The sequence below is a fragment of the Helicoverpa zea genome, chromosome 5 (genome assembly GCF_022581195.2).
Source record: "Helicoverpa zea isolate HzStark_Cry1AcR chromosome 5, ilHelZeax1.1, whole genome shotgun sequence".
NCBI lineage: Eukaryota > Metazoa > Arthropoda > Insecta > Lepidoptera > Noctuidae > Helicoverpa > Helicoverpa zea.
Genome location: NC_061456.1, coordinates 11,570,354 through 11,597,846, shown reverse-complemented (window position 1 = coordinate 11,597,846; position 27,493 = coordinate 11,570,354). Strand labels below are relative to the sequence as shown.

Genomic DNA, 27,493 nt, shown 5'->3' with positions numbered 1-27,493 from the left:
TCAGGCTTTGTTAAGTGACTATCTATGGAGAACATTTGAACCGGTTTTTCTCGGGACCTCTGGGACCGATTTCAAAAATATTTGGATTTCGTGTTCAGAGTGCACTATGGAACCAGCTGAAACTACTCCCACTGCTGGGCAAACTTTGAGCCCACACCCTGGCATTGTCCTTTCAATCAAATCGGTCCAGCCGTTTTTGCGTGATTGAATAACAAACATACATCCATACATTCTCACAAACATTCACGTTTATAATATATGTAGGATGTAGGATGTAGGATGTAGGATGTAGGATTTCTGCAGTGTTGTTTCACTAGTGTATATGGAAAGTTGAAAGTTAGTAATAGGTATACAAGAGTTTGTTTTTAAAGGGTGTTTATTTAAAGATCTTAGCTATAGCCATATAACTTATAGATTTTTAACATATGTATATAGGTACATTAACAAAATTAAATACGTTTTGATGCACCATCTAACTTCATTCTGCTACGCTATCTACTGCAATAACTAAAATAACAATACAATCCATTGACTTTTTAATGGATTGCTTGCGTTTTTACAGTCAGATTCATCCTTTTTTTTTCAAATTTCTTCTAAAACATACACACACATATCTACACGTCTACGTATTTTTTTTTATCTAAAAACTAGCTTAGCTGAAATTAAATAAGGCCTTAGGTTTAGTAGTCACTACACTTAAATACTACTTAAAACTATTATAACAAACAAATGATTCAACTAATGTTTTAGCTTAAATTGTTAAGTCGTGGGTCAGAAAAAGTGGTGACTAGAATGTGCAATTATGATAGGAAATCACAAATATTGAAAAATATATAAACCGCCTAAATATGCGTCTTCTTTCACTTTTTTATGTGAAATACTATCGTAGTAACATATCTACTAAGAGAGGTGATTATGGGATTATACTACGAACTAACTTCAACAAAGTTGTTTCTTATGGGTGTTGATTCGTCAGCATTAGACATAGAAACATAACTAAGAAGTGCAATAAACTAGTATCTATGGCATATTTTTGTGCATACTTTTATAACTATGGGTTGCGAGAACAAATTGTTCAGTCATATGTTGTGTCATGTTTCAAAATATGCCAAACTGGACTCTGAGGAAATTACTGTAATTTTTTGTTATCCGTCTATAATCCCTTCAATTTTAAATTACCTATTGTCAAACAGATTTCATGACAATGTTTCAACCGTGCCATAAACCATAGCCGTAGCATAAACCACTTGCCTAGTAAAGAAAACATCTATATACAATTCATTTGGAGGTATTGAAAATTCAGGAATCATTCTTCAGATGATATCCGCCCCAGGTTTTTTTTTTTAATCTTTAACCTCAGGACCCAGAGCCTTATCAATGCCCGTATACACGGTAGCACAGACTCTCTTATACCCTCGCTTGAACAGCATCACGGACTTGCCAAGCACGAGTAGCTTCTGCGCCTTCCTGTGCTCGCTCGGAGGTGGCTCGTGGCTGCGCTTCGAACGACGATGGAGCTGGATCTCCACGGCTAAGGATATAGCTGGAAACATGGAAAATCAGCTAATACCGCCAATAAATAAAAGAAATAGCATGTCAGTTTTTCCGTTGGTACTATTTCGAGGAAAGTATTAGGTACTTTTAATGTGATGCACATTAAATGAACACCATTGCTATCTATCAGACTCAATTTATAAATCAGATTTCGGTTGATTGTTAAAAAAAATCCTGTGGCCTGTTCGGCAATCAAAATTAAACTCTGATGCGGAGTATTTGTTCTTATGAACTAACCAAGCCCAAATATCTGAAACTTCAGACACGTGAATAGGTAGTGTTCTAACCCGAAATATCTTAAATCATAACAGTGCAACTTTACAATCATGTCACTCCTACCTGCCAACAGATGTCCGATCCCCAGCAGACAGAAGGCGCCTCTCAACATCCTCAAAGAGACAGGTTGCAGACCCTTAGCGGATTCCCCTTGTGGCTGCCAACATTAAGAGTACGCGCACATTACAAACTTTAAGTCGGCCAATAGTGGGTTTGCTCTCGTAGATACAATACACCAAGAAAATTTACAACACAGGAAATGACAAATCAAAAACCGGCCAAGTGCGAGTCGGACTCGTGCACGAAGGGTTCCGTAAATTACAGTTAAATCAACCTATCTCAAAAACTATAAGAGATACTTTGATCAAACCAAAAATCGTTGAAAGAGTTAATTAGCATGCATCACCTCTATTTTTTTTAGAATTTTATACCCCGTAGTTATAAAAATAGAGGGGGGGGGACATACTTTTTACGACTTTGAGAGCTGATATCTCAAAAACCGTTCACTTTAAGAAAAATGTTTTTTAGAAAACTTTATATCATTTTAAAAGACCTTTCCATTGATACCCCACACGGGTATGTACATCGAAAAAAAAAATTTCATCCCTCAGTTACATGTATGGGGGGCCCCACCCCCAATTCTTTTTTTTACTATTTAGTGTCATATTTTTGTAGCGGTTCATACAACACATATTCCCATCAAATTTCATCACTGTAGTACTTATAGTTTCCGAGTAAATCGGCTGTGACAGACGGACAGACGGACAGACGGACAGACGGACATGACGAAACTATAAGGGTTCCGTTTTTGCCATTTTGGCTACGGAACCCTAAAAAGGACAGTACAATAGTCGGTTCTATCGCTAAACAGCAATTTCTTCCAGACGACCTTCGCATGCAGTTTGTTTGAAGAAGACATTGAAAACGGGCAGTTTAGTGTGTACATCATCTAGGTTATATATAATTTATAAGTATGCGATAAATACCAAATGTACAAAAAATAAATTGCCAATAAACTTGTAATAAAATCAGTGTGAAATGAAAGTACACACGTAACAACGATCAGATATTTGGCCGGTATCTGACTGATCAAAAAACTTTGATTGGAATCACGATAAAAAAAATATGCCAAGCCAACAGTTGGTCGACTGTTTAGTCTGCAGTGTGCGCGTAGTCTAACTCCGATAATAAATCAACTACAATCTAAAACTTACTGTTTATAACCTCCAGAGAGCTTATTTGAAAATCAATGTCATATTGAAATTAATATTTCGGACGAAAATTATTTCGTGGTAAAGCAATAAAATTGGGATCTATTGCTTGTTATAAAAATAGGCGTCGATTTTTTTATAGTATATTTTGAAATGTAATAGCAAACTTGTTCATTCATGGCTAGTGTCATTAGCACCAAAGATGGGTTAAAGTCAGTAAAAATCTGACACTTCTTGCTACTGCACCCATCATCAGATTCAGAGAATCATTCGATTATTTTTTATGTTGGTTTAGAAACCCATTTTACATACCACTAAGTATGTTATGTTTAAAACTGGACTTACGTTAAATAACTATAGGCTATTTAATATTGTACATAATTGAGTAAATAAATCGATTTGTTAGTTATCATACCGCTTGTGACGCAGTTGTAGAATCCCCCATCAGCTCATTTCCTTGTTTGTCACTCTCGGTCACTGGGTCCGACCTTCTAGCTTGTTCTGGAAGATTCTTATACTCGTCTGTTGTCATCTTCGCTATGATGCCAGCTTCGAATAGGGTCATTAAGCTAAAATATTGTACAAAGTGATTTTTATATATTTTTTTTTTTTTTTTTTTTTTGTCGGGACACCTTTTTCACACACGGTCGGTTAGCCCCATGGTAAGTTATTTATTAACTTGTGTTATGGGTGCTAATACAACTGATAAACTACATATAGCTACATATATACATATTTATAAATACATATCATAACACCCAGACCACGGCCAACAAGCATGCTCATCACACAAATGTCGACCAAACCGGGAATCGAACCCGGGACCTCAGGTTCGGCGGTCCGGCATGATGACCATTGCGCCATCGAGGTCGTCAAATAATAATTAAATATGATCTTTTTTTTTATCAAAGGTGGTGTCTGGTATGGCACTTACACGTTGTTAAAAGTCTCCAAATAGGGACAGCCAATTTGCAGAGCGATGGCTGAATATCTTGTGTACAGTTTTTCACTCAGGTGAAAGTTATGTGATCCTGCAATAAAGTTAGCTTGATACATACTAATGTTTAGCTACGTATTTTACGTAAATGATGATTTATTTAGTGAGTCCAAAGTTTACCCTATGTCTTCGCAACACAAAACTATTTATGAATTTAACACTTCGGCATTCGTAAGCCATTAAATGGCTAACTTCAAAATTGCAAAGTTATTTGGGGCGAGGCGTAGTCCACACGCCGTGCGTTGTGCGAACTGTCGTTGTTGTACAAGTGGAATCAGATTTAGTTTTCAGTTTTTGTTTACCTCATATAAAAACTTTCCAATAGTTATGACCTAGTTAGTACATACCAAATCTCTCAGTATCATAATACAGCGTCTCCCTTCCCCCTAACACCGCGACTCGTTTGTGAGACAGCACGAGTCTGACTCCCACTTCAACATTGCGCACGCGTTGCACTCGCTGACGACGCATTAGATTGGCCAGCCGACCGTACACTCCCGTGCCGTTCTGAAGGAACACAATAAAAAATTAGAATTGAGAAATGGCTTATAGGGTGAATTTTGTAAACGTTTGCGAATAATGAACACGAGTAGGCATGTAAGTTCATTCTAAAATGAACTTGAATTTAAAGACGACAGTGAAGTCGTGTAACATACAAGTTGCCTTAAAACCTTTCTCGATAAATCGGACCAGTGGTTCTTGAGATGAGCGTATTCAAGCAAACAAGCAAATCAGCTTTATACTTATATACTTTATACTTATAAATTCAGTGCTATACATTTTTACTAGGAATGTTTTTATCAATATGTAATGGATTGCTTTTACTATGCGTTCATAAAAATACTTTTGGGTACGTGTAAATGAAAACAGAAATTGTTTTTACTTCGAAATATAAAAAAAGTCATTATTTTGTTCATTTTTAACAGATTTCAGTGAAGCTTAATCCAGGATTATTCACCTACATCGGATTTATTGCCATGTTATGTAGCGTAAAAAGCTTAACTCTAAATAAAAATATTGATACGCTTAGCAGAACTTAAAAAAAAAAAACTTTTACTGCCTAGCGAAATTCATTTTCACTCTCTGTATTATAGACACGCACTTAAAAGTATATTCAAAAGCTAAATACTACAAATATAAAAGAACATGTCTTTATAGGCGTCGAAGTACGAAACCCTCAAATATTCGTGGTGGACAAAATCTTAACTATATATGTAAGTATAAAAATATTTCAGTGTGAGATAGCCCATTTATCGAGGTAGGCTATAGGCTGTTTTTTATCCGGGCGCGTGAAGTATTTTTCACTATACGCAGGTAGACCCGCTCGCACCAGCTAGCTATATAAGAACCAACAGACTAAAACCTTCCTATCCTAAGCCTCATTCAAACCCTTACCTCCAAGATAGCCAAAGAGGAGCTATGGCTTTCCACCACCAGTTCATATCCATAGTCTCGCATTGCTTCCTCAAGCGCCTGCAAGGTCCCAATAGGTCGTTCCCTCGAAGGTTTGGCTATCAAACTGGTCAGGTTAGCTGAGTACATGTCGCCGATGACGTAGGTCGCTCCGAGAGAGATCAGGACTGAGACGAGGCGAGCTTTGTGGGTACTGGATGGTTCTTTGCTGGATGCTGTAGAAGGAATTTGATCGTAATATTGAGAGAAGAATGAAGAAGAATTGTGTCTTTTGATAAAGTGGTATTTAATTACTGCGCAATGCCCATTTCTAATACCTTACGTGTGACGTAAAAAGACATGTGAGTGGATATCTTTAAGTTAGCAAAGATAATAGAGTGCGACTCGTAGGCAAGACTATTGGGCTGTATATAATTTGTAAATTTTGAATGATTAATACCACACACAAAGCGCTTTCGTTTTCCAAATGTGACGAGGTACAAATAACTATTTGTTAACCCTTTATGTAATAAAGGAACTTAACGTTTTTTACAAAGATTCTCACATTGTCTCAAGAACAACGTAGTGGTGAACCAACAGCAACTACTGAACAGTCCCAGCTGGTCACATTCCCGTCGTTGCCATAGCGACGGGGCTGCGATCACTATCCAGAGCGCTGGACCAGTCACTAGAAGTGTTGCGAATACTAGGGGCCATACCTGTTAAATTAAAAAAATATATAGAGAACGCATAATTAGGGTGTTTGAAGTATTACATTTTATGAAGCTACAGAACTAGCTAAACATCATAACTGAAGCTGCTAAATAATTTGAAACTTGAGGCTGCACATCTTGATTTTGATTCATCTTTTAACTACAAAAAATTGGCCAAAAATTTTGTGTGAAGCAGACTTTTGTATACTTAATTGTTTGTCGGTTTATTTTCGTAAGTAGATCTCAACCGACTCAACATTTCAACTAGTAGTACTTATATACAGATTGGAAGTTTTAAAAGCTATTTCTCTTTAGGACTGCCTTTTTACATCCTTACTAATATTATAAATCGGAAAGTGAGTTTGTTTGTTTGTTTGTTTGTTTGTTCCGCTTTCACGCCGTAACTACTGAACCGATTGCTTTGAAATTTTGCAGACGTAAAGTTAGAAGTCCGGATTAAATAATAGGGTACTTTTTATCCCGAAAAAAATAGATATTCCCGAGGGAAAACAAAAATATTGTTTGCTTGATGGATGGATTGTAGATGGCGCTGTGTGTCGTTTAAAACAAGGTAATATATTGCAAACGAATATAAACATGTAAATTTACAAGCTAAATGATACGATAATGAATCCCCGAAAATGAGGAATTCCCGAGGGATGATGTACAATTTGTTTAATCGTCTAAACTGTTTTTTTTACATCTACTTATATATTGCAAACGAATATGAACATATAAATTTAGAAGCTAAATGATACGATAATGAATCCTCGAAAATGAGGAATTCCCGAGGGATGACGTACAATTTGTTTTATCGTCTTAACAGTTTTTTTTACATCTACTTATCCTGAAATAACTATAATTCAACGAATTACTAATTGGTATAAGTATTAGTTAAGTTATTTAGTTCTTGAGGTATGCGATAGATGGCGCTGGGTGTTTTTAAAACGTGGTAACGATGTGTTTTTAAAATACGTAAGAAGTGGAATGATAGCTTTTTAAAACGTGGTGACGTTGTTTTTTTTAAGATACGTAAGAATTGCAATGATATCTCGCGCTTTAACCTGTAGCTCATCGTATCCAGCGTTACATCGCGCTTCTTAGATTTTTCCGTGGGAATGAGAAGTTTTCTTATAGTTGTGATTTATACCGCAATATAACCGAATTCCACGCGGGCGAAGCCGCGGGCGGAAAGCTAGTAAATGATAATTAAGAGTACTATGAAAATCTTCAAACCTTACCTCCCACTGAAAAGGTCTGATAATCGCCAAGGTTTCGCTCAATTTTGCTGGAGCGTGAGTGAGAAAAGCTCCAGAGTCCGCCAGGGTCATAAACGAGAACTCCACTGCTTGCAACCTTTCCCATGTCATTGTTACATCGCCCAGGAAGAAATCTGCTTTCTATGGATAATATTTGTGTGTTAGCGCACATAGATAGACTGTATTTCAATGAATCCGTCATGGGTTAAACTGAACTTATATAACGTCGCCCGGCAGTGAAAACCTCGGATGTCTCATTTCCTCATTTTTTTTTTTATTTTTTCTTTGGATTGATAAACTCGATAAGCACAGATTACTCTAACAAACTTTCGAATCAGATACTCCTAGCGCCATCTATGACGTGCTATGAGAACCTTGTATCAAAATAGGATCCACCATTTTCGTCTGAGAAACTCGCCAGTGCGGTTGATACTAACGTTGTTCCGGATTAAAAATTGAAGAAAGTGTGTAAAAAGTGCCCAATTTGTGTTGTAAAGTGTCAAAATACATCGAAAAGTAAGTACTCTTTATGATTTAATAAGTTTTATAAAGAATTTACTACTATTTCTAACGATTTTGTCTTGAAATGTATTGCTAGCCTCGTACTCGTTGTATTATACATATGAAAAGCTTGTAAACTGGGTGACGGGTTTTTCACTGCCATCATACCACTTATAGATAATCTCGTATGAACCTTTACGAGGTTTTCACTTTGAATGCAACCATCTATAACCACGTTTAAGCCTTAACAAGTTATTCACACTTATAGATATAATCTTGTATGACCCTTTACGAGGTTTTCACTTTGAATGCAACCATCTATAACCACGTGTAAGACTTAACAAGGTATTCACACTTGTAGATATAATCTTGTATGACTCTTTACGAGGTTTTCATTTTAAATGCAACCATGTATATGCCTTAACAAGTTATTCACACTTCCGGATTTTTTTCACAAACCTCGTATAGGTATACCTATACGTAATTTCTTAATATAAAATCACGCAAATTAAATTTTCGTATGGGCAAATGCGTGTTTAATATTATCATTCACTTATACACATCTGAGTTCTGATTTCTTATTTTTTCATTACAGAATGCAAGAGTCTGAAATAGAAAGTGAAGAAAATGATCAGAATTCCTACATTGTTGGAGACGATGTTACATATTTGAAAGACTCGGGCAAGGAACCTTCTATCAATACATTAATTCAGCAAGATTTAATGCAGTTCCAACTTCCAGAGCCCATCTTAGGTTCAGCATGTTTTATTTCTTCAAGTCGTACTGATTCGCCAATTTCTGGCGAAATATTACCATTTTCACAAGATCCCATGCTAAATGCAGCTTGCAAGTTGACTACCTGTTCTAATTATGATCTTGGAAAATATTCTCCAGAAATTGTACCAAATCCACGACGGCGTCGTCGTCGCACAAAGAAACCCACATCTAATCAGATGGCTCCAGAAAATGAGCCACTGCAGCAGCTGCAGCTACAAGCGCAACTAAATAAAGTAGATTGTCATTCTTCGAATGTTTCTGCACCAAAGGACTTAGTTTTAGACAGTAAAGGACCAGTCATAACTTCACCTGAAATAATACCCGCAAAAAAACAGTGCACTATTCAAATAAAACCTACGAATACATCCCACAAATCTCGTTCACCTGATCTAGAAATACAAGATCATACAAAATCTTCGCAGTCACGAGCTTTGATTGAAAAACAGCATGACACCGACTATCACATGACAGACACTAATAATAGTACACCACAACCAGAAAAAAAATATCACAGATCATCCACTCCCATACCAATTTCAATAATTACTCTAAATGCCCCGCGAAACAGTAGTTTTGACGTGGTTGTTGATGAACTTCCCTTAGATTTAAGCATGAAAGAATATATCACTCAGGATAACATCAACAATAACCATCAACATTTACCTGCATGTGAAGGAAAAATGCCAATACCGCCAGTTTCTTCAACTTTTCACACGCCGTCATCGCTTATTTCACTATCGCTTGCAGTAATTTCAAAGGAGTCCTTAACTTTGCTAGTGCACTCTTCAAAGGACTTATTACCAACGGTTGAAAAACAAAGCTGTCCTATACCTTCTACCAGTAGAGCTGATTCGGTGTCTCCACGTCCTTCCTTCAACTTTGATGATCCGTGGAATAGTGATTTTTCTCCTGACGATGGGGATCCCGACTATCAACCAAGTGAACAGTTAAATACATCACATACTTCAAATGAATCGTTGACCCTAGAACCAGTTGATGAGACAAGAGTGAAGCGAAAACGGGCCAAGCGAGGCAAAGCAAATAAAGAAAACTGGACTTATAATCAAAATAAAATTAAAAGAATGAAGGGAGAGAGTTACAGTGGGAGGAGAAAAACAGAAGACGGCAAAATTGTGTTCGATCTTGAAAAAAATGAGCGTAGTGTTCAGCCTCGTTGTGATCATAATGATTCTTGCAAATATTTTGATTGCTACAAATTAACAGAAGAAGATCGAAATATGTTATTTAAGAATTACTGGAAGCTATCCTGGGATACAAAAAAAATTTGGGTACAACAAACTGTTCAAAAACTAGGTGTTTCCAAGCGGAAGTGTAGCGGAAACAGTTTTCGCAGAGGTAATACTTTCAAGTACTCATTTAATGTGTTGGGAGAAAAATACAAAGTTTGCAAAAAAATGTACTTAAATACATTGAATATTGGCGAATGGTCTGTACATAACTGGGCCAAAAATGAAGACAGAGATGAAGTGGCGTCGGAGTCTGACAAAACCCACAGAAATAACAGCGTAAAAGCGTTTGAAAACATTGGAAGAAATCATGCAATAGAATTTTTAAATAATTTACCAAAATTAGAGTCGCACTACTGCAGGAAGACGACAAGCAAACTTTATTTAGAACAGATATGGCAAAGCAAAGAACAGCTATACAGAGAATACGTGAAGCAGCTTTTAGACAAAGGCATTAATGAATATAAAGTTTCACAGAAGATTTTCTTTCAAGAATTCGATGCTATGAATCTGTCACTATTTTCACCAAAAAAAGACCAATGTGACTTGTGCTGTGCCTTCAAAGTCGGGAACATTGCAGAAGAGGTATATACAGCACATAGAGAGAAAAAAGAAAGAGCAAGACAAGAAAAAACCGCAGACAAAAATAATCCCGATCCTGAGACAATGGTATTTACTTTTGATTTACAAGCAGTGCTTCTATCACCCTCATTAAAAGCATCTGCACTTTATTATAAAACAAAACTCAAAGTACACAACTTTACTTTGTTCAATATAAAAAATAATGACGGGTATTGTTATATTTGGCATGAATGTGAAGGTGGTCTTTCTGCAAACGAATTTTGCAGTATATTGCAGCACTTTATTAAGCATTACATTCCACAAAACGTCAAGAAGATTATTTTTTGGAGCGATGGATGCACGAATCAGAATCGAAATGCTATACTTGCAAATGCTTTACTGCAAATCGCTGTCCAAAAAGAAATTACGATTACCCAAAAATACCTTGAAAAGGGACACACTCAAATGGAGGCAGATTCTATGCATTCCACAATAGAACGACAACTAAGAAATCGAGAAATTTACTCCCCGGCCCAATACATAGATGTCTGTCGAAATGCACGTTTGAATAAACCCTATGTTGTAAATTATTTAGACCACAGCATTTTCCGAAAGTTTAGCTCAATGCCATATTTAAACTCTATAAGACCGGGCAAGAAAGCAGGAGAAGCAACTGTGTTTGATTTGCGTTGCATTGAGTACAGAACTGACGGAACTATTTACATAAAACAAGAGTTCTCCGAAGAATTTGAACAATTACGCAGAAAAATTAAAAAACCAAGAGACTCAGACTCAATGCCTCGTCTGTATGACGCAAGGATTCCTATACCTCGAACTAAATACATCCATTTGCAGGAACTTAAGGAAGTTCTACCCCAAGACGTTCATTTATTTTATGACAGTTTACCCCATGAATGTCCAGGTAATGGGAGAAATGGAAATATCTGCACGTGCAGAAAAAATATTTTGAGCGAAGAGTCTTAAAATATAATTAACAATGAGTACTATTTTGTGCAATGAGACTGCTTAATTAAGACTGATTATTTGAGATTAATACTAGTTCGTGCTATTGACTGATTTAATTAAGAAACATGAATGGATCTCACTATTAACTAATTATTAAGTAGTACTAACTAACTAATATTAACTAGTTTTCGTTTTGTTCAAAGTTTTATTTTTTATCGTGTTTTTCCTAAACATTTTACTTATTTAGTTTAAATAAATTGCGTAAATTATTTAAACTAAATTACACATTAAAATCTTTGCTAGATTAAGTACCTATTACGACATTTAAATCAAGAAATTAAAAAAATCTTTCTTATTTTGTTTTGTTTGTACAAGTTTATACTTTTGGAAGAAGTCTTTTCTTTAATAACGCCTTTAAATTTAAATTTTATGGTGTGTTTTATTGTTCCCTTACGTAATACTATTGTTTTTTTTGTAAACATGGCAAGAAAATACAAACTGATTCCCAAAACTGTACATTGTTTTAATTTGAAAACCTTACATAATCTTTCAAAAAAATATTAAGTTATGATGAAAACCTTGTAAGTCACATCAAACTTATTTAGGCACACGATATAGAAACCATATGATACGTACCTAAGGAATGCACAAAATCTAAAAAAAAAACAAAAGGTAATATCTTCCCCACTCATACATTTTTTTTCAGTAGACAGTTTTTTCTTCCTCCTGTAAAATTTTGTTATAAACACTTACGTGGTTTTCACTGCTGGGCGACGAATTAAGGAAGTTTGTAAGTAATTTCGGTGCAACCGCAAGCTTCTAGCTGTGTGTTATCGAAGTTGACTGAAGAATCAAGTATGCAAGACAATAAGACACTCTTTACTCAAAAAGTTCCAAATAGCAACAGCCAAGAATAAAGCTTGAGCCTTGTCTGAAGATGGCCCTTATATATTGTGGAGCTACTTTAATTATGTCATGTGTTACAAAAGCCAAAAAGGTTTTGTTATTTGAGTGGCCTAATATTAATCACGGTTACGAAAAAATACTATAATCTTTAAGGAAACCAAAAAGACCCTTCTTTCATAAAGTTATAATCGAAAATAAAGACACAATAAGCAATGTTTGCTGTATTGTTACCAAGTATTTTCCTTTTCCTTAAGAAATTATTTTCCTCGTACTTATTGTAAGAAAACTTACCCGCTTCCAGATCAGGCCCAGAGTGCCCTTGAAAGTTCCGTTACTTGAAATACTCGACCCTTGGCTTCTGTCTGGTGGGTCGTAGTATCTATACCTGTAGAAAATTCAACCTTAAATTTAAGATGGCAGGGTTGAAAATCACTTGAGGAAAACAAAACTTAAATTGCCCATGATCAGTTTTAATTAGAAAAGGAAAAGTATTACAGGTGAACTCGTGTAAGTATTTAATTAGTGACGTAAATAGCTTAGCGATTTTAATTTGTTTTTGTTTGGGGTGAAGATGTTTTGTGAGGGTGTGTGACGTCATAATTTGTTGGCTTACTTGAAGTTGAGTTTCTTGGACATGAGAGCCAGGAGTTTGTCATCGCGACCCCCGGTAACTGTGATGGTGTTATCATTGTTGTATTTCACGAAATGCCATGGAGGTGCCTGCGGGGATAAATGAACTTATATTACATTTGATAAACATATGTGTTGTGTTGAGATCACTATCTCAACAAACACTCACTATATAGTTTGTTTGCATAACGTTTGCAAATTGGTTTGATGATATCCCGATTCTTGATTAATGATCTACCAAAGTGCTTTCAAACTCCTGGTGGACTTTATAGATATGTATTTTACTTCCACTTAATTACTTTATCTAGCGTTTGTTTTTACACATTGACGTGCAAACGGCGGGACGGATTCTGATAAAACATATTACCTTAATTTACTTATCAATATATTTATCAAACTTGATAAGATTTTATAATGCTTTACTGCAGTTCTTCATACACTATTTCAAAAGAGAGGTGGTCTTATACGGGACGACTTATTGTTCACTACTTACTAAATAAAAAAAAATGATTAAGATAAAACATGAACATACATGCAACACAGGAACTTCAAAGACCCTTCCTCTGAAGTTATGGTAGACCTTGTCCGTGGGTGGCAGGACAGGAGACTTGTACAGGGTTCCCGCCCACCAGTTCACCAGGGTCAAGTGGTTCAGACGGTCCGGAGTGCCCTGGTTGTAGTAGATGCGGAACCTTGGAAAGAAAATAGGGGTAGGTATAGAAATGGTTTGTTCAGCAGTGGACTGCAATTGGCTAATATGATGATTATAGAAAATGTGATACTGATCTTCCAGTATTTCAGTTTGTGGCACTGTTGGCTTTTGTTTTTTTTTTTAATATAGAATGTTATATAACGTGTATCAGTAGTTATGATACGTAGGAGTTTCTAATTTTAAACAAATTGAATTTTTGCGCCTACTCAGAAGTCAGGTAGAGGTGAAACAATCATTTTATCCAAAATTAACATCTAATATTTGTTATTTCATCAATCATTTTGGCTTTTTCATAATTTGATAACAAACACCATAGGTTTGGACTAAAGAACATTGCTTTTTCTTTCTCAAAATAAAAAACAAATTAAACAAACCAAACAGTATTGACACTAATTCAAGAAAATCCTAATGTAATTACAGAAGACAAGTAAATTAAGCACGAACCTTATTGAACAATATTTCCACGTAAAACCTTCTTACAAAAGTAAGAATGACAGCTTTATTGTGGTAAGCTAATAAATAATAAGTCCCTCAATGTTTTCTTTGGCGTTTATAAAATAACGTTGGCCAAGTCTCAATCGGGGAACATCCCAATTGAATTACAAGCTTCGTGATTGTTCGGGACTTTGTATTCGTTGGAGCTATTGAACTTCAGTGAGGAGAAATGTAATTTTTAGAAATACCCCTAGGCGGAGTGGTGGGGCAATCAGACGATGTCGCGTACTGGTGGACGCAGAAAGGTTTGGGCAGTTGAGACTTTAATGACATTGTTGTGGGCATTTTTTTCTAAAGGCGAGAAATAATGCGTTACATTAATACAATGTGCGTCGTGTTGCATTAATTACGTAGCAGTGAACAATGCGAAAATGAAACATATTTTTTCGATTAAAATTTCAGCTTACGGTCTATCTAAAATATGATGGTATATTGTGTGTAAAATATCATAGTCTGAAGAATATTTTCTTAGTTTGCAAATAATATTGTTGTTGATAATTAATTGTTGTTTCGTAGTTTAATATTAAATCCGAAAAAGTTCTGTGCAAGAATGTACTAGAAATATTGTTCGAGATGTTCATATGGTTGACGTGCTGCCAGACAGTGTGTATTGTGTGGACTGCTCACTCTCTTTAACGACTCACTCTAGTACCTATAGCTAGCAGTTTATCGGCTGGCTCACTTAGTTCTTAGAAAAAGTGAAGATGTAGAATATTGATAAACTTATTTTACGCATTATTAATGATATTATACTTACCTAGCTGAAACGGTTTGGATATAGAGGCGTTTCCTTGGGTCAATTTACATTTTTATGCTAATATAATAAAGAAGAAAACTTTTTTGTTTGCTCCCTGTATGCTCCGAAACTACACTATCAAGGAAAGCCACACTATTCCCGAGTAACATAGGATATATTATAACCGGGTACAGAAAGAAATTCCCCTGGGGCGTGGGTAAAATAGTGCGAAATCAGCTAGTAAAAAAATGTTTCATGATTAAACACAACGCACGCTAAAATCCTCACTGACCATCGCTACACGCATGTCAAGCACATTATTCCAATATAATCGAAAACGAGCCCTAAAACACTAAACAATAACATATTATGCATTATAAACGTCAAAATGTCAAAATATTGAAACACGCATTTGTTTACTGAGTTGTGACGTCACTATGCTGTGTGAAATCGGTTAGCGTTCCAAATGGAGCGGAAAGCGATGTTCATCATTAAATGAGAGAGTTATTGAGTGTTACTGGGTTATTAAAGCCTGGAAAATGCTATTAAATGCTACTGAACTGTGTTTAAAGTAGTTTTGGGAGAGCAGTTGGTATACAACGAAATAACGTTGAAAGTAACTGTAAGGTTTGACTCGACAATCGGCTTCCTTTCTCATCGAATTCCTTTGTATTTGTATAAAACTTCAGCCACTAAATATACATGACTAACTATAGGTTATACGAACATTCAGAAGTAATTTTATCTCTATTTTGAAGAAGTATTAAAAAATATAATATTAAGGTGAAAGTTGCATTACCCTAGTTTGTGTATCAAATCTATTTTTGAAGAAGACTTGCTAGCTATTACTGTTTACACAATTAATAAACTTGAAAAAGGTGCCTAATTAAGAAAGCAATAGCTAAGCATAGTCTCTTCAAAAACTCACAATGTACAATCTTCACAGGTTATTAACATATTTTTTCCGCATTCTATAGACCTCGGCTTGTACTGGTAACCCAATTACAATGTAGGTAGGTATCTACTTATTCAATCATTTCATTATCCATTCATTACTGCTTCATCATGATTTCCATTATATTCTAGTGCAGGGGTGCCCAAGTTTTAATATACGACCCCAGTTTTAACAGTGTTAAATGTTTTTGGTAATTTCATTAACGTGATGTACCGACTTGTAAAGTTAGAAAAAGATGATTATGAGTTTTTATGTTGTTTGATTAATTTTATCAATGACAGGGAAGAAGTGTGTGATAATCACTACGTTTGCTACGGATTTGAGATTCCGGGCTTTCCAGACAGATCTTAGACGAGAATGAGTGATTGTTAAGGAAAATATCTAATAATATAGGCCACTGGAATTAAATTAAATTTATTTTGTATTTTGGCAAATGGTTTTTCTAGAACTGCAGAAACTGTATAGTGATAATGTCATTTTTCCCGCGCGATTACATTTGTCGAAACTGTCAATGTCAAATCTGACTGAAGTGCTATAGTTCGGCCATTCAGAGAATGCGTTCCTGACACGTCGCGATTGAACTGACGACGTAACTTTGCAATGGCGTTGCAGTTACGATAAAAATATTTTTGCTGGTTGTTTACCGTTTTAACAATTGAGGAGCATTAAAACAACATTATTATATCAATAATCAATGAATGTTATTACGTCGTCAGTTCAATCGCGACGTGTCAGGAACGCATTCTCTGAATGGCCGAACTATAGGTAGGGTAGTCGTGCCTCGTTGCAGCATAAAGTTTAGCCAACCCTATTGTTTCGTTGATAACGAGTATATTTATTTTTACTCTATTTGGCGTTGAATGATTTATCGGCTTGATAGTTAATTGTGGCGGTGTTTGTAGTTAATAAAAATGTACAAGTTAAACATTGTGTGTTGGTTTTGATCAACCATATTGGTTAAGCCAATGAAATAGGAAACTAGATAATTTTAGATGTGATGCATCCATGCTCCAACTAAATTAATGATGCAATACTGCAATAAATATTAGGGCCAAGGGAAAATATAATTGAAGCTAACAAAACCCGATATAAGTAGATAACAGAATATGTATATCAATTTACAAGATAATTTACTGATGAAACATTTCATAGGATTTCATGAACAGAGTTCCAAAATTCGCTTCATCTAGCGCGCACGATTCTGATAGATATGCGTTTACCAATAGGCAAACTGTCAAACTTCCAGTTACCCTACTTATAGGTACATAAGTAGGTATGTATATAAGTGTGTTTTTTTGTTATCCCGTTTCAGACAATACTATCCCATGGAATTAGAAGTTTCATATTTAGCCTCAACACAGCTTAGGCAAACATATAGGTTACCTTTTATCCGGGTGCGACAGCTCCCTCTTGTTGCAAACCATAGATGTAATATAATAAACAAGATTGCGCACGCTCGAAATATATATTTACGAAAATGAACTCTATTCCAACGCAATAAGGTACTAAATTTGTTGCATAATACACAGAGGCAAATCCGAGCCGAGAGGGATAGTTAGAACGGAGGCCGTTTGTCTCTTTCTAACACCTTGCCAGCATAAAAAAAATGTTGTGATCAACAGTTTTGTCTTCCCAAAAAAACAATTGAATCACATATATTTTTATCTTATTTTAACAATTGTAAGTCAACAAATTAATAAAAATCGCATTAATTTATTATACGAATAAATTATTTATATAAATTATTATTCTTAAAACATAAACAACATAATTTATTTTATTTTTTTTCTAGCGGTAACCCTGAACATTCTTGGCGCGTAATCAGCATTTAAAATTTTGTTTATATTTTTTGTATTAAATCAATTTAAACTATTTAAATGGTGAAAAAGTGTTGCGTTTATACTTGTAAAAGTGAATCCTATGGTGGTTGCAATATATCGTTCCACAGGTTAGCTAATAATAACATTTTCGTAAACCAAACAACTAGGGTGCCCATGAATTCTTGTAATGAGTGAAAATATGGGTGATGGATTTTAAAACTGTTGTACTATTGTTATAGCTTCCCAAAAAATGAAGAAAGGCGACATAAATGGCTCAGCAGTCTATATATGAAGTAGAAATACAAAAAAATCAGTCTTCACTTCGATTAAAAGCCTTTATAAGTATCTTAAGGTCACAAACTGCGTAAGTTAAAACTTCAATACCAATCTGCGTTTAATAATCTTAGCAAATTCGGATTTGTCTCACATAGCTTAATCTCATAGTCACCCTATTAGAAAGGGACAGACAGCCTCCGTACTAACTGTTTCACTCGGCTCGTTTTTTGGATTTATATGCGCAGTCCTGTTTACTAATATTATGTCTATGTTGCAAACTTACACGCTCTCCCTCGGGTTGGTGATGACAGCGACCCTCATGGCTTCTTTCATGGTCATCAGGAAGGTATCACTGACAGGACCGTACGACCAGTAGAAGAAGTACAGTATCATGCTGTGGATTAGGTTGTTTTCTGTCAACTGGAATTAAATATGTAAATTTAAATAAAGGCAAGATTTATTTAAATGTATATAAATTATCAAATTAAATATATTTATTTTTATAATAGAAACTAGCTTAAGGCGCAAGTTCACCGAGAACATAAAGGTACATCCGTTAGCCTTAAACCGAAGCAACTTTCTCACCGTTTCGTTTTGCAGCCACAAAATAAAATAGATACACAATTAAATTGTCAATAGATAAGTCTCAACGTATCAACAAAATTATATTTTAATATTTAAGAAGTATTCAGTATTTGATTTTGCACCGCCAACCCAACGGGTATCAATAGGGCGACATGGACAACCGCGGACATAGCCGCTGCGGTTCGAATTCATATTCCGAAATTCATTGCTTTACTAATTCTTGTTTTATCTAAACGATTTTTGCATGATTTTATTTTTTATTTTAGTAGGTAGTAATTTATTTGAGAGATATATTTATTGATCTGCGTTAATCTCGGAAAGAATTTTATTTATTTTTCAGTCACTTGCAGTTACGTTTACTATGGTTTGTTGTATTTATTAACTTTTTAAATGATCACTTATCTTTTTGCATTAGTTTTTTCTGCGTTTTCATAGAAATACTCATATCAAAATTTTCTGCCAAATTCTAGTAGAGCTTCTGCGTAGAATTCCTGCTATTTGGTAACTACCGCGGTAGTTTGTGGTACACCGCGGAACTTGGAATCATAGGTAGCATTGCCATCATTTTAATCTACCTGCTATTGATCGCAGACCTCATCGGTAACCCGGGTAACATCAGAGCTATGGACTATAGTTTTCGTTTTCCATCTATAGGTACTAATAGGTGTTATGTAATCTAATTGTTCAGAAACTACTGCATCGATTTGATAAATTATTTTACTATCTAGACACACGGCAGTGTGTCCGCCAAGTTCGAGCAAAAAAAAAGCGACACACCGGCCGTGGGTTATATTACACGAACCATTTCGGGCCAAATTCGACCCCCCTATAACTCAAAATCTATTTTATTTACGCATATCTAATTTCTAGTATCTATTGAGACCCCCTCATTATCTAAAATACAAATTTCATTAATATACCTGAGATATTGACGTCAGAAAATCGCTATTTTTACTATACACTCACTGACTGACTCACTCATCAAAAACCTAGACCACTTCCAATGGTCGTATTGACTTGAAATTTGGCATGGAGGTAGGTCTTTATGTCAAGGTAAAGGGAAAAATCTGAAAATGGCCAAGTGTGAGTCAGTTTTAAAATAATGAAGGTGTAAATGTCCCCTAAGGAACTAAAACGAACTAAATTTATCTATATTTATATAATATATCTTCGAATGGTCGTACCGATCTGAAATTCGTTACAAAGGTTTGTATTTAGTCAAAGTAAAGTAAAAATCTGAAAACGGCCAAGTGTGAGTCACTTTCGAAAATAACGAATGTGTAACTTTGATCCACGAACATAATATATGATAACATGTCATGTCAGTCAGTTGGTAAATCTAGTCCATTTAGTTAATCTAGTTAATTTCTTTGTAAGAAGCATATCCAAAAATCTGAAAGATATATCTGAGTATAAATGAGACATTTCCTTAAATAACTTAATCATAAGAAAAAAATAAAATAAACGACCTTACAAAAATAAATGAAATCCCACCCAAAACAAAAATGTGAAAGGCTGCCAAGTTCGATAATATAGGAATGCTTCGCCTATAAAAGAAGTGAGACCTGAATAAGTACCAAGTTCCATACACATACCTCAGTTAAAAATAGTTACTTTTTAATGATGTTACTTTGCAAGTTTTCACACACCTCGTTTGTTATAAACCTACTAAACGCAATGAATCAAGTATATAATTTTCTATTAAAACTTGCCAAGTAACTATTTTTAACTTTCACATTTTCCACCTTTCACATTTTTGTTTTGGGTGGGTTACATATAACCGACTCAATCCCTGGGTGACAGGCTACTTTTTATCCAGATGCGGGGAGAAGTTTCTTGAAACAAGGGTGGAGGCGTGTGGAGCAGCTAGGAAGATAAAAAAATAATTAATCTGGAATGTATATAGCCACTTTCTAGGTACCGATGGTCATTTAAATTCTACAATACATGGGATTTTTATATCCCAATTTCAATGGATCCCGAATAAATTAATATTCCGAATAAATAATGTTTGTGTTGTAAATTAAAATTGTATGTTGAAACAGATACAGTTGCATGCTTTTAATAATGTTCAGAACCGTTAATAAATTCAAATAGAGAGACAAAAAGTGATTTATTAATGCAGTCAACGAGATATTTTTAATTAATGAAATCTACGGAAATTGTTATTAAGTACGTTCCGATGTTATCGTCGAACAACGGGATGAGGGATTATTGTTTTAAATTTTTGTTTTAAAGTAGATTTTATTTCTTTATTTACAGACCTATTCAGTTTTCATTTGTTAATTACCGAGAAAGTTAGCACTCGTTCTTTTAATATCTTAAGTAAGGAAACGAACTAAACGCGTTGGAAAAAAATATTATTGTCTATGAATTCTATTTTATTTATTTATTTATTTATAATACTTTTTGCACAAATAGTACAATGGCGGACTTAACGCCTTAGGCGTTTTCTCCCAGTCTACCTTTGGGTGGTGGGGAAATAGTAGTGGTAGGTGCAGTTATTAGATATTATCTACATGCAAAGAAAAGAAATATATATATATATATATATAGAATATATGGACAATAATAAATAAAATATATACATACATACATATTAAATATATACATTCAAAAGAACTTTTTTAGATCTTGACATTAAAATAAAATAATTCGATCAGTTCAAAATTCTAACACTAAAATACCAATGACTTTAATTTCAAATGAGGTTTGAATTATGTTCTTTACAAACTTTTTGGTAACTCTGCCCACGACACTTTTAATGGATTTTAAGAAAAGAGTAGTTATGTATTCGTCAATTTTATCATGGTAATACACTCTTTCAAAATTAATTTAGGTATGATTTAGCCTAAATAAAAGTACTAACATAAGCAACATATATTTTGACATAAAAAAAATACCTCAAAAAGTATATTCTCGCATTCATAAGGTTCACATAGAATCAAGCTGGTTCTTTGATCTGACACATCCAAAGCCTTTCCCAGAAACTCGTAATACTGTAACAAAACAACAATAAACAGATATACGTTAGATTTTAGTACAAAATCGTTATCAGCCGTGGTGTTTCGGAAACGGGGCTGTTAGGTTTCAAATATTATTCTGATTTAATCTATTAAGTAGTCGTAGTGGGTTTGTGTACAATTTCATATTATAAGCATATATGCTATTACTAACAGTGTGATTGAAAATTCATGCTCTAATAAAATGTTTTATTTTGTGGTTGTTACCTGTCAGAAAAACGGTTTGTTAGATTGAGTTCTTAGGAGTAGAGCAGTTAACGAAATAAATAAGCGGGAAAATCAGAAAATAATTGTATAAAAAGTGATAACCATTTACCAATTCGCTGAAAATTAAATTTAAAAAATCTTTTGTAATTGATAACATATTCTTTTTGTCCTTTTGCGAAATAAAATAAATATAAACCTTTTGTTTGTTTTCCTTTGTAGCGATGTCCAAGTTGGTAGTGAGCACTTTGTGTTGGCTTAACAAGCGGAGCAACTCGAATATGTCTTGTGACCTGTAAACAATAAAGCCTTTTTAACATCAATAAATCGATACCTACATATTTTTAAATGAGTACTGTAATATTCTCAACTGTAATAGGTACGCGAACAAAGAATATACCTATGTAAGTGCGAGTTCTCAGCTAGCATGTCTTCGTGCACTCATCATCATCAGCCTTTCTCTCACACAGAGTAGGATTAAGCGTTAATAGTTCGCGCATTAAGGTTGCAATTTTGCGGACATTTTAATTCTGGATTCTGGATATTTGTTTTAGCAAGAGACCAGAAGAAAATGTGTGTGCATTACAGTACCGTACAACGGTGAAATCGCCTTTGTTTAACTCAATAATAGCAACCAAAAATACCACAATATAGCTTAGAAAATAAACATTCAGACATTTTTTCGTAGTCTAAACACCGACACTATCTCAAAACTCACCTGATATTCGTGGAATTCCCTCTAACAATAGTAATGGCTTTAGTAGGCATTCCTTCAGCAATATCCTTCACGGCTATAGAAAAGTCTTTGGGTAGACTCGTCATGACATCTGACGTCACATCTCGAATGTCGAAGAGGCTTTGCACACCATTTATAAGTACTAATATGAGAAGTAGCTCCATCTTAAGTTATTAAGTAAATTACAAAGTAAAGATTTAATTACATAAAGCACAAAAACAGTCCTGACTTTAATCAGCTTTTGAAAAATGATTGACTAAAAGTTCATCAATTTATTGAAATTAAGAACCATTCCGATTAAAGCAGTTTCATATGATACAATCGATTCATCTTTTCCGTAGTTACAAGGCCACATTCAGCACATATACTAGTAGATTTATTATTTATTTTATGAAAGGTAACTTCACAGCATACATAAAATTACTTAGATAGACTCTATTTTGAACATCATATCATCATATCATATCATATCATTTATTGCGTTCCACAAGTTTTCAACATCATCACAACATCGACAAAGTATGTTAAAGATTTTCCAAGAAGTCTACTCAATGAAATTCCGTCTCGAACGTTAAAGGCCAATAGACTGAGTTGCAACAAATTCTGTCTAATATCTTATGATATAACTACTTATGTTATAGTTTAGTCATAGAGTATTTGTATCAGATGCGACAATACTGTCTTTTTTTGGGTGATGTAATGACCGCAGATTGTTAAAAGAACGCCGAGTTTTTTGCTTTATTGATATTGAATGATTTAGATTATTATCAAATAGTTTACTTATTTCCGTTATTCTGCCCTCAACATAAATGTTCATTTTGCGATAGGTATTTAAAATTATCATGCAACAATTTACGAATTCTTCAGTACCTACGTTCGAAATTATTTTTACATAATTTAATTTTAAAGAGTGTTGACGACAGCATAATATTCTGGATGAGAAGCAACAACTAAAGTGCTTTTGTCTTTAAAATCATACTACTCCAAACGCTCACTTCCTCGTAGGCACAATTCACGACTTCACCCTACCACATCTACATTAACCTACTCTACACGTTCGTGCAACCAAGTATATCGGTCCCCGACGTAGATTGGCGTTTGACGAGCTAAGTGGCTACTTTTCATCGGAAGGGCCCGCATGACCGATGAGTTGAAAGCTTTGCCGTGTTGTCGGCTACATTCAACACCTTTGGGTTAAGAATGGGGTTATGTGAAAGTGATGAAGGCTGGTTATGTGTTTGAATCTTTGATGCGCATAGTCTTCATGTATGTAGGTATATGCCTGCAATGGCTAAACCCAGTTTAGCCACATGCCATCATGTGCAATATCAATGTTGACTGCTTTTTCCCGTGGTCCCATCCGACTTCTGTAGAACTACTTCTCCTAACTGGATAAAATATGTTAATTTCCCAAAATTCAGCCGATATTAGCTAGTCAATTTTAGCAATAAATAAACTACATATTTTTAAAATTAAACAGGCAATGAAAATAGATATTAAAATGAAACAGAAAAACTAAATTGGTCGGCCTTCATTCTCCCACGTCAAGTCAACGTGATTAAACGAAGGTCGTTGCGATATTATAAATAAGAAAATATTAATATCAACAACGTCCTATTATGGTATATGGGTATGCCTTGTTATGGTCTAGATTAAAAATATGCTTGCCCAGGGAAATCAACAAGAAAAATTTGACAAGTTACTCGCAGTATTTCAATGTTTTTTTTTACTGCACGTTTTTATTTTTATTTTAAATGTTATTCTTTTTTTACTGTAAATGTATTTAACTGTTCGCTGCGGTTTCGTCCACGTCTCCTAAGCCAGTAAATAAAAAGTAGCCTGCATTCTTTGTAGAAGCTGTAAACTATCTATCTTTAACTTAAACCGGTTCAATAGTTTTGGCGGTACTAACAGTTAGATAAGAGTTACTTTCGTAGTTACATGAGCTAAGAAGTACTTCTGTTTTTATTATTATCCTTGTCTATTGTACTTTGGGCAGCCAATGTGGAGTCATGTGCTATATAATGAGTTTTAATTAAGGCATGAAAATAACGATTTAAATAAATGAAATTCATTAATACCTATTTATAGCTTTACCAATGCTGGCAGACATTTGCGAATATCGCTGATCATATTTATTCAGAAAACTATACTTTGGTATCATAAAGTTTTGGGTTAAAAGAGTATTAATTATAAATAAATGATTGCTGAGAAGAGAGTGCATGTAGCAGAAATGAGAATGCTGAGATGGATGTGTGGTGTTACAAGAATGGATAAAGTGAGGAATGATTACATTAGAGGAAGTCTGAACGTAGCGCCAGTTACAGAAAAGATGAGAAGTAGAAGATTGTCGTGGTATGGGCATGTAATGAGAAGGGATGATACGCATGCAACAAAGTGTGTGCTAGGTATGAATGTAGATGGATGGAGAGGAAGAGGAAGACCTAAGAAAAGATGGATGGATTGCCTGAAAGATGATATGAATAGGAAGGGAGTGAGTGTCAGTATGACGAGTGACAGGGGAAAATGGAAGAAAATGACATATTGCGCCGATCCCAAGTAAAATTTGGGAACAGGGCAGGAGAAAGAAGATTGCTGAATTCCTGTCATGAGTTTGTTGTAATTATTTTCGTGTAAAATAATAATAATTTATTTATTTTTATTTAATTTACCCTCAGCGTTCTCGCGACCCCTGACGTAATTGACAATAACTAAATTAATAAATCAATTTAATAAATACCCACATATTTTATTTTCGTAATTACATGATTTTAAGAAATACTTTCCTCTGAGACATTCCTTTGAGTTTACTGTTAAAAATAATCGTCTTAAAAAGTTTCTAGAGTAAAATTAATTCTAAAATTACTCTTGTGCATTTCCAACAATAGTTTATCCGGATAATGAAGTAGTAAAAAGAAAGGTGTCGGGTGAATCATTTATCCTCGGGAGCAATTTAACAGTAGAAGTGGAGGTGCTTGATAGGCTAGCCATCTATCAACTAGGTACTGTCGGAGGGGAATGAAACCAATGTATTATAGGTAGCTTTTATTTAGTTCTATACCTTGGTGTACGAAGGGAGTTTTAATAGGTGCATATAAAGGTCCCTTATCATTCACCTTATGAATACTCACAAAATATACTGGCTGATTCCCACTGTGGTTCCACTTGCATAATCACAGTATCAAAAGGTAGCCGATGTCCTTAGTCAGGCTCTAGGCTATCTGCGTACCATATTTCGTTTCAGTAGTTTTAGAGTAAAAGCCGGACAAACACATAGTTACTTTCGCATTTATAATATTACTAAGTACTTTATATTATTCTTTTGCTTTTACTCGGCAAAAACTATAAGCTTTTGTTCAGCGCTGTAGTCCACCGCTTGTTATCAACAAGCACAAAATTAGTATAAACTACTTTTAAACCGTTTCATAGAAATATGACAACGAAATAAAATATCTCTTTCTTGCCTCAAAGTGGTAGAACACGGTCCCACCTATCATATGTCACTTGTTGTCGACTTGAGGGTCGCCCTGTGAATTATTAATACACCTATGAAATATCAAAATGTTGCCACTACCATCATCTGTCTGAAATATCATACTCACTCACTCTAATAAACTCGTCACTAATAAATACGATATTATTTTTTATATTTATCACTGTTGATAGGTCAGATAAATCGTACCTTTTCGTTTTTAGCACCTCTAGCTGTAAGCTTAGGTATTCGTAGTGTTTTAAGGTGCTCAGATATCTAAGCAAAACATGCATTTATACTTCTCGTCAAACTCGATGGCGTCTCGCTACTTAATTCCGAGCTTGTGGCCCTTACTAATTACCCCTGGCATACCTTTACCGCTGACACACCTGAAAATGATTTTTTGCGTAACGCCATTAAGTCTGGCACGAACATCAAGTCGTAATATACCACTATTTGTATAACCTTCTCAACACTTCTATTAATAGACCACAGAGTCCACAGACCAATAAGGTAACAATACCCACTCTATTGTTCCAAGTTTGAAGCTGCCAAACCTATCAGACAAGTATAGATTCAAATTACCAACTTCTGAATTATATTGTCGTACATATGGCTGATATTAGGTCCGTATCCCGGTAGATCTGGTCGGCCATTATGCATAAGTTGTGTATGTAAGCTGGCATACACTGTGCATTACCTGTTGTATCACCGAGTCGTGCCGTGCCAGAGGAAACTATACACCTCTGAGACCAGTTCCTTTAGTTAGGTGGTGCAAGAGGTGGAAGGGTAGCGGGTTTTGGAAAGACCTCTGAGGTCGATGATACCAAATTATACCTCTTAATTTCCGCATCTCGAAGTTTTGTTGATAATTAATCTAGAGTGTCCATTTTTGGAAAACGTTGATATCTGGTAATGGCAATCCTAGCAAATTAACTGAACATTCTGCAACTGTGAATATAACATTCTGTAAGTCAGCAAACCTCTGAAACGTTTGAGCGCGAAAACATGCTATCAGTAGGCTCCTGCTGACGCTATTTTGGTGGAATCTCACCACAAGGCATGTTTGTTTTTATCATCAAATCTTTTCCGCTTCTAAACTGCACCATACCCACAACACGTCACACAAATTCCAACCCTGTTCCCATAACAATAGAGTCACATACACAATACAGCTGATATTTCACTCGATATTAATATTACAAGGTGGGAGCATGTGGGGACCGTATAGTGATAATGTTTTTCGAGTATATTGTTAGGTTAAACACTTAAAACATATATAACGGAACTGTTTTTTCCCCTTTAATATCCTTTATCTCTTAGGCTGCTGCTGAAATATTTTTGTAGGCCACGATGGCTTTATTGAAACTTATGGAGTTAAGAGAGTAAATATATGGGTAACGTGCAGTTAGGAGGTACTAAAAGTATACTTTGTCGCTAATATTTTGAATATTAAACAGTTTTCTGGTTTAAGTGTGGTCTGGTCTCA

At 34.9% G+C, this 27,493-nt stretch overlaps 2 protein-coding genes across 2 annotated transcripts; one reads left to right on the top strand and one right to left on the bottom strand.

Annotated features, from left to right (window-relative positions):
• Positions 1-1,315: 1,315 nt before the first annotated feature.
• On the bottom strand, positions 1,316-26,660 carry LOC124630676 (ionotropic receptor 40a). Its single transcript, XM_047164641.1, has 17 exons — positions 26,615-26,660; positions 26,377-26,393; positions 22,515-22,696; positions 21,996-22,089; positions 21,473-21,568; positions 18,268-18,404; positions 13,523-13,682; positions 12,974-13,080; positions 12,652-12,745; positions 7,385-7,543; positions 5,996-6,149; positions 5,434-5,666; positions 4,386-4,545; positions 3,976-4,072; positions 3,457-3,610; positions 1,894-1,987; positions 1,316-1,543 (listed from the first exon to the last, which is right to left on the bottom strand). Exons 1-17 carry the CDS (start codon positions 26,658-26,660, stop codon positions 1,344-1,346), a joined length of 2,184 nt encoding a protein of 727 aa, XP_047020597.1. The 3' UTR covers positions 1,316-1,343.
• Positions 7,640-12,125, top strand: LOC124630577. Its single transcript, XM_047164536.1, has 2 exons — positions 7,640-7,918; positions 8,499-12,125. The coding sequence occupies exon 2, from the start codon at positions 8,500-8,502 to the stop codon at positions 11,470-11,472; it is 2,973 nt and encodes a 990-aa protein (XP_047020492.1). The 5' UTR covers positions 7,640-7,918; position 8,499; the 3' UTR covers positions 11,473-12,125.
• Positions 26,661-27,493: the final 833 nt, after the last annotated feature.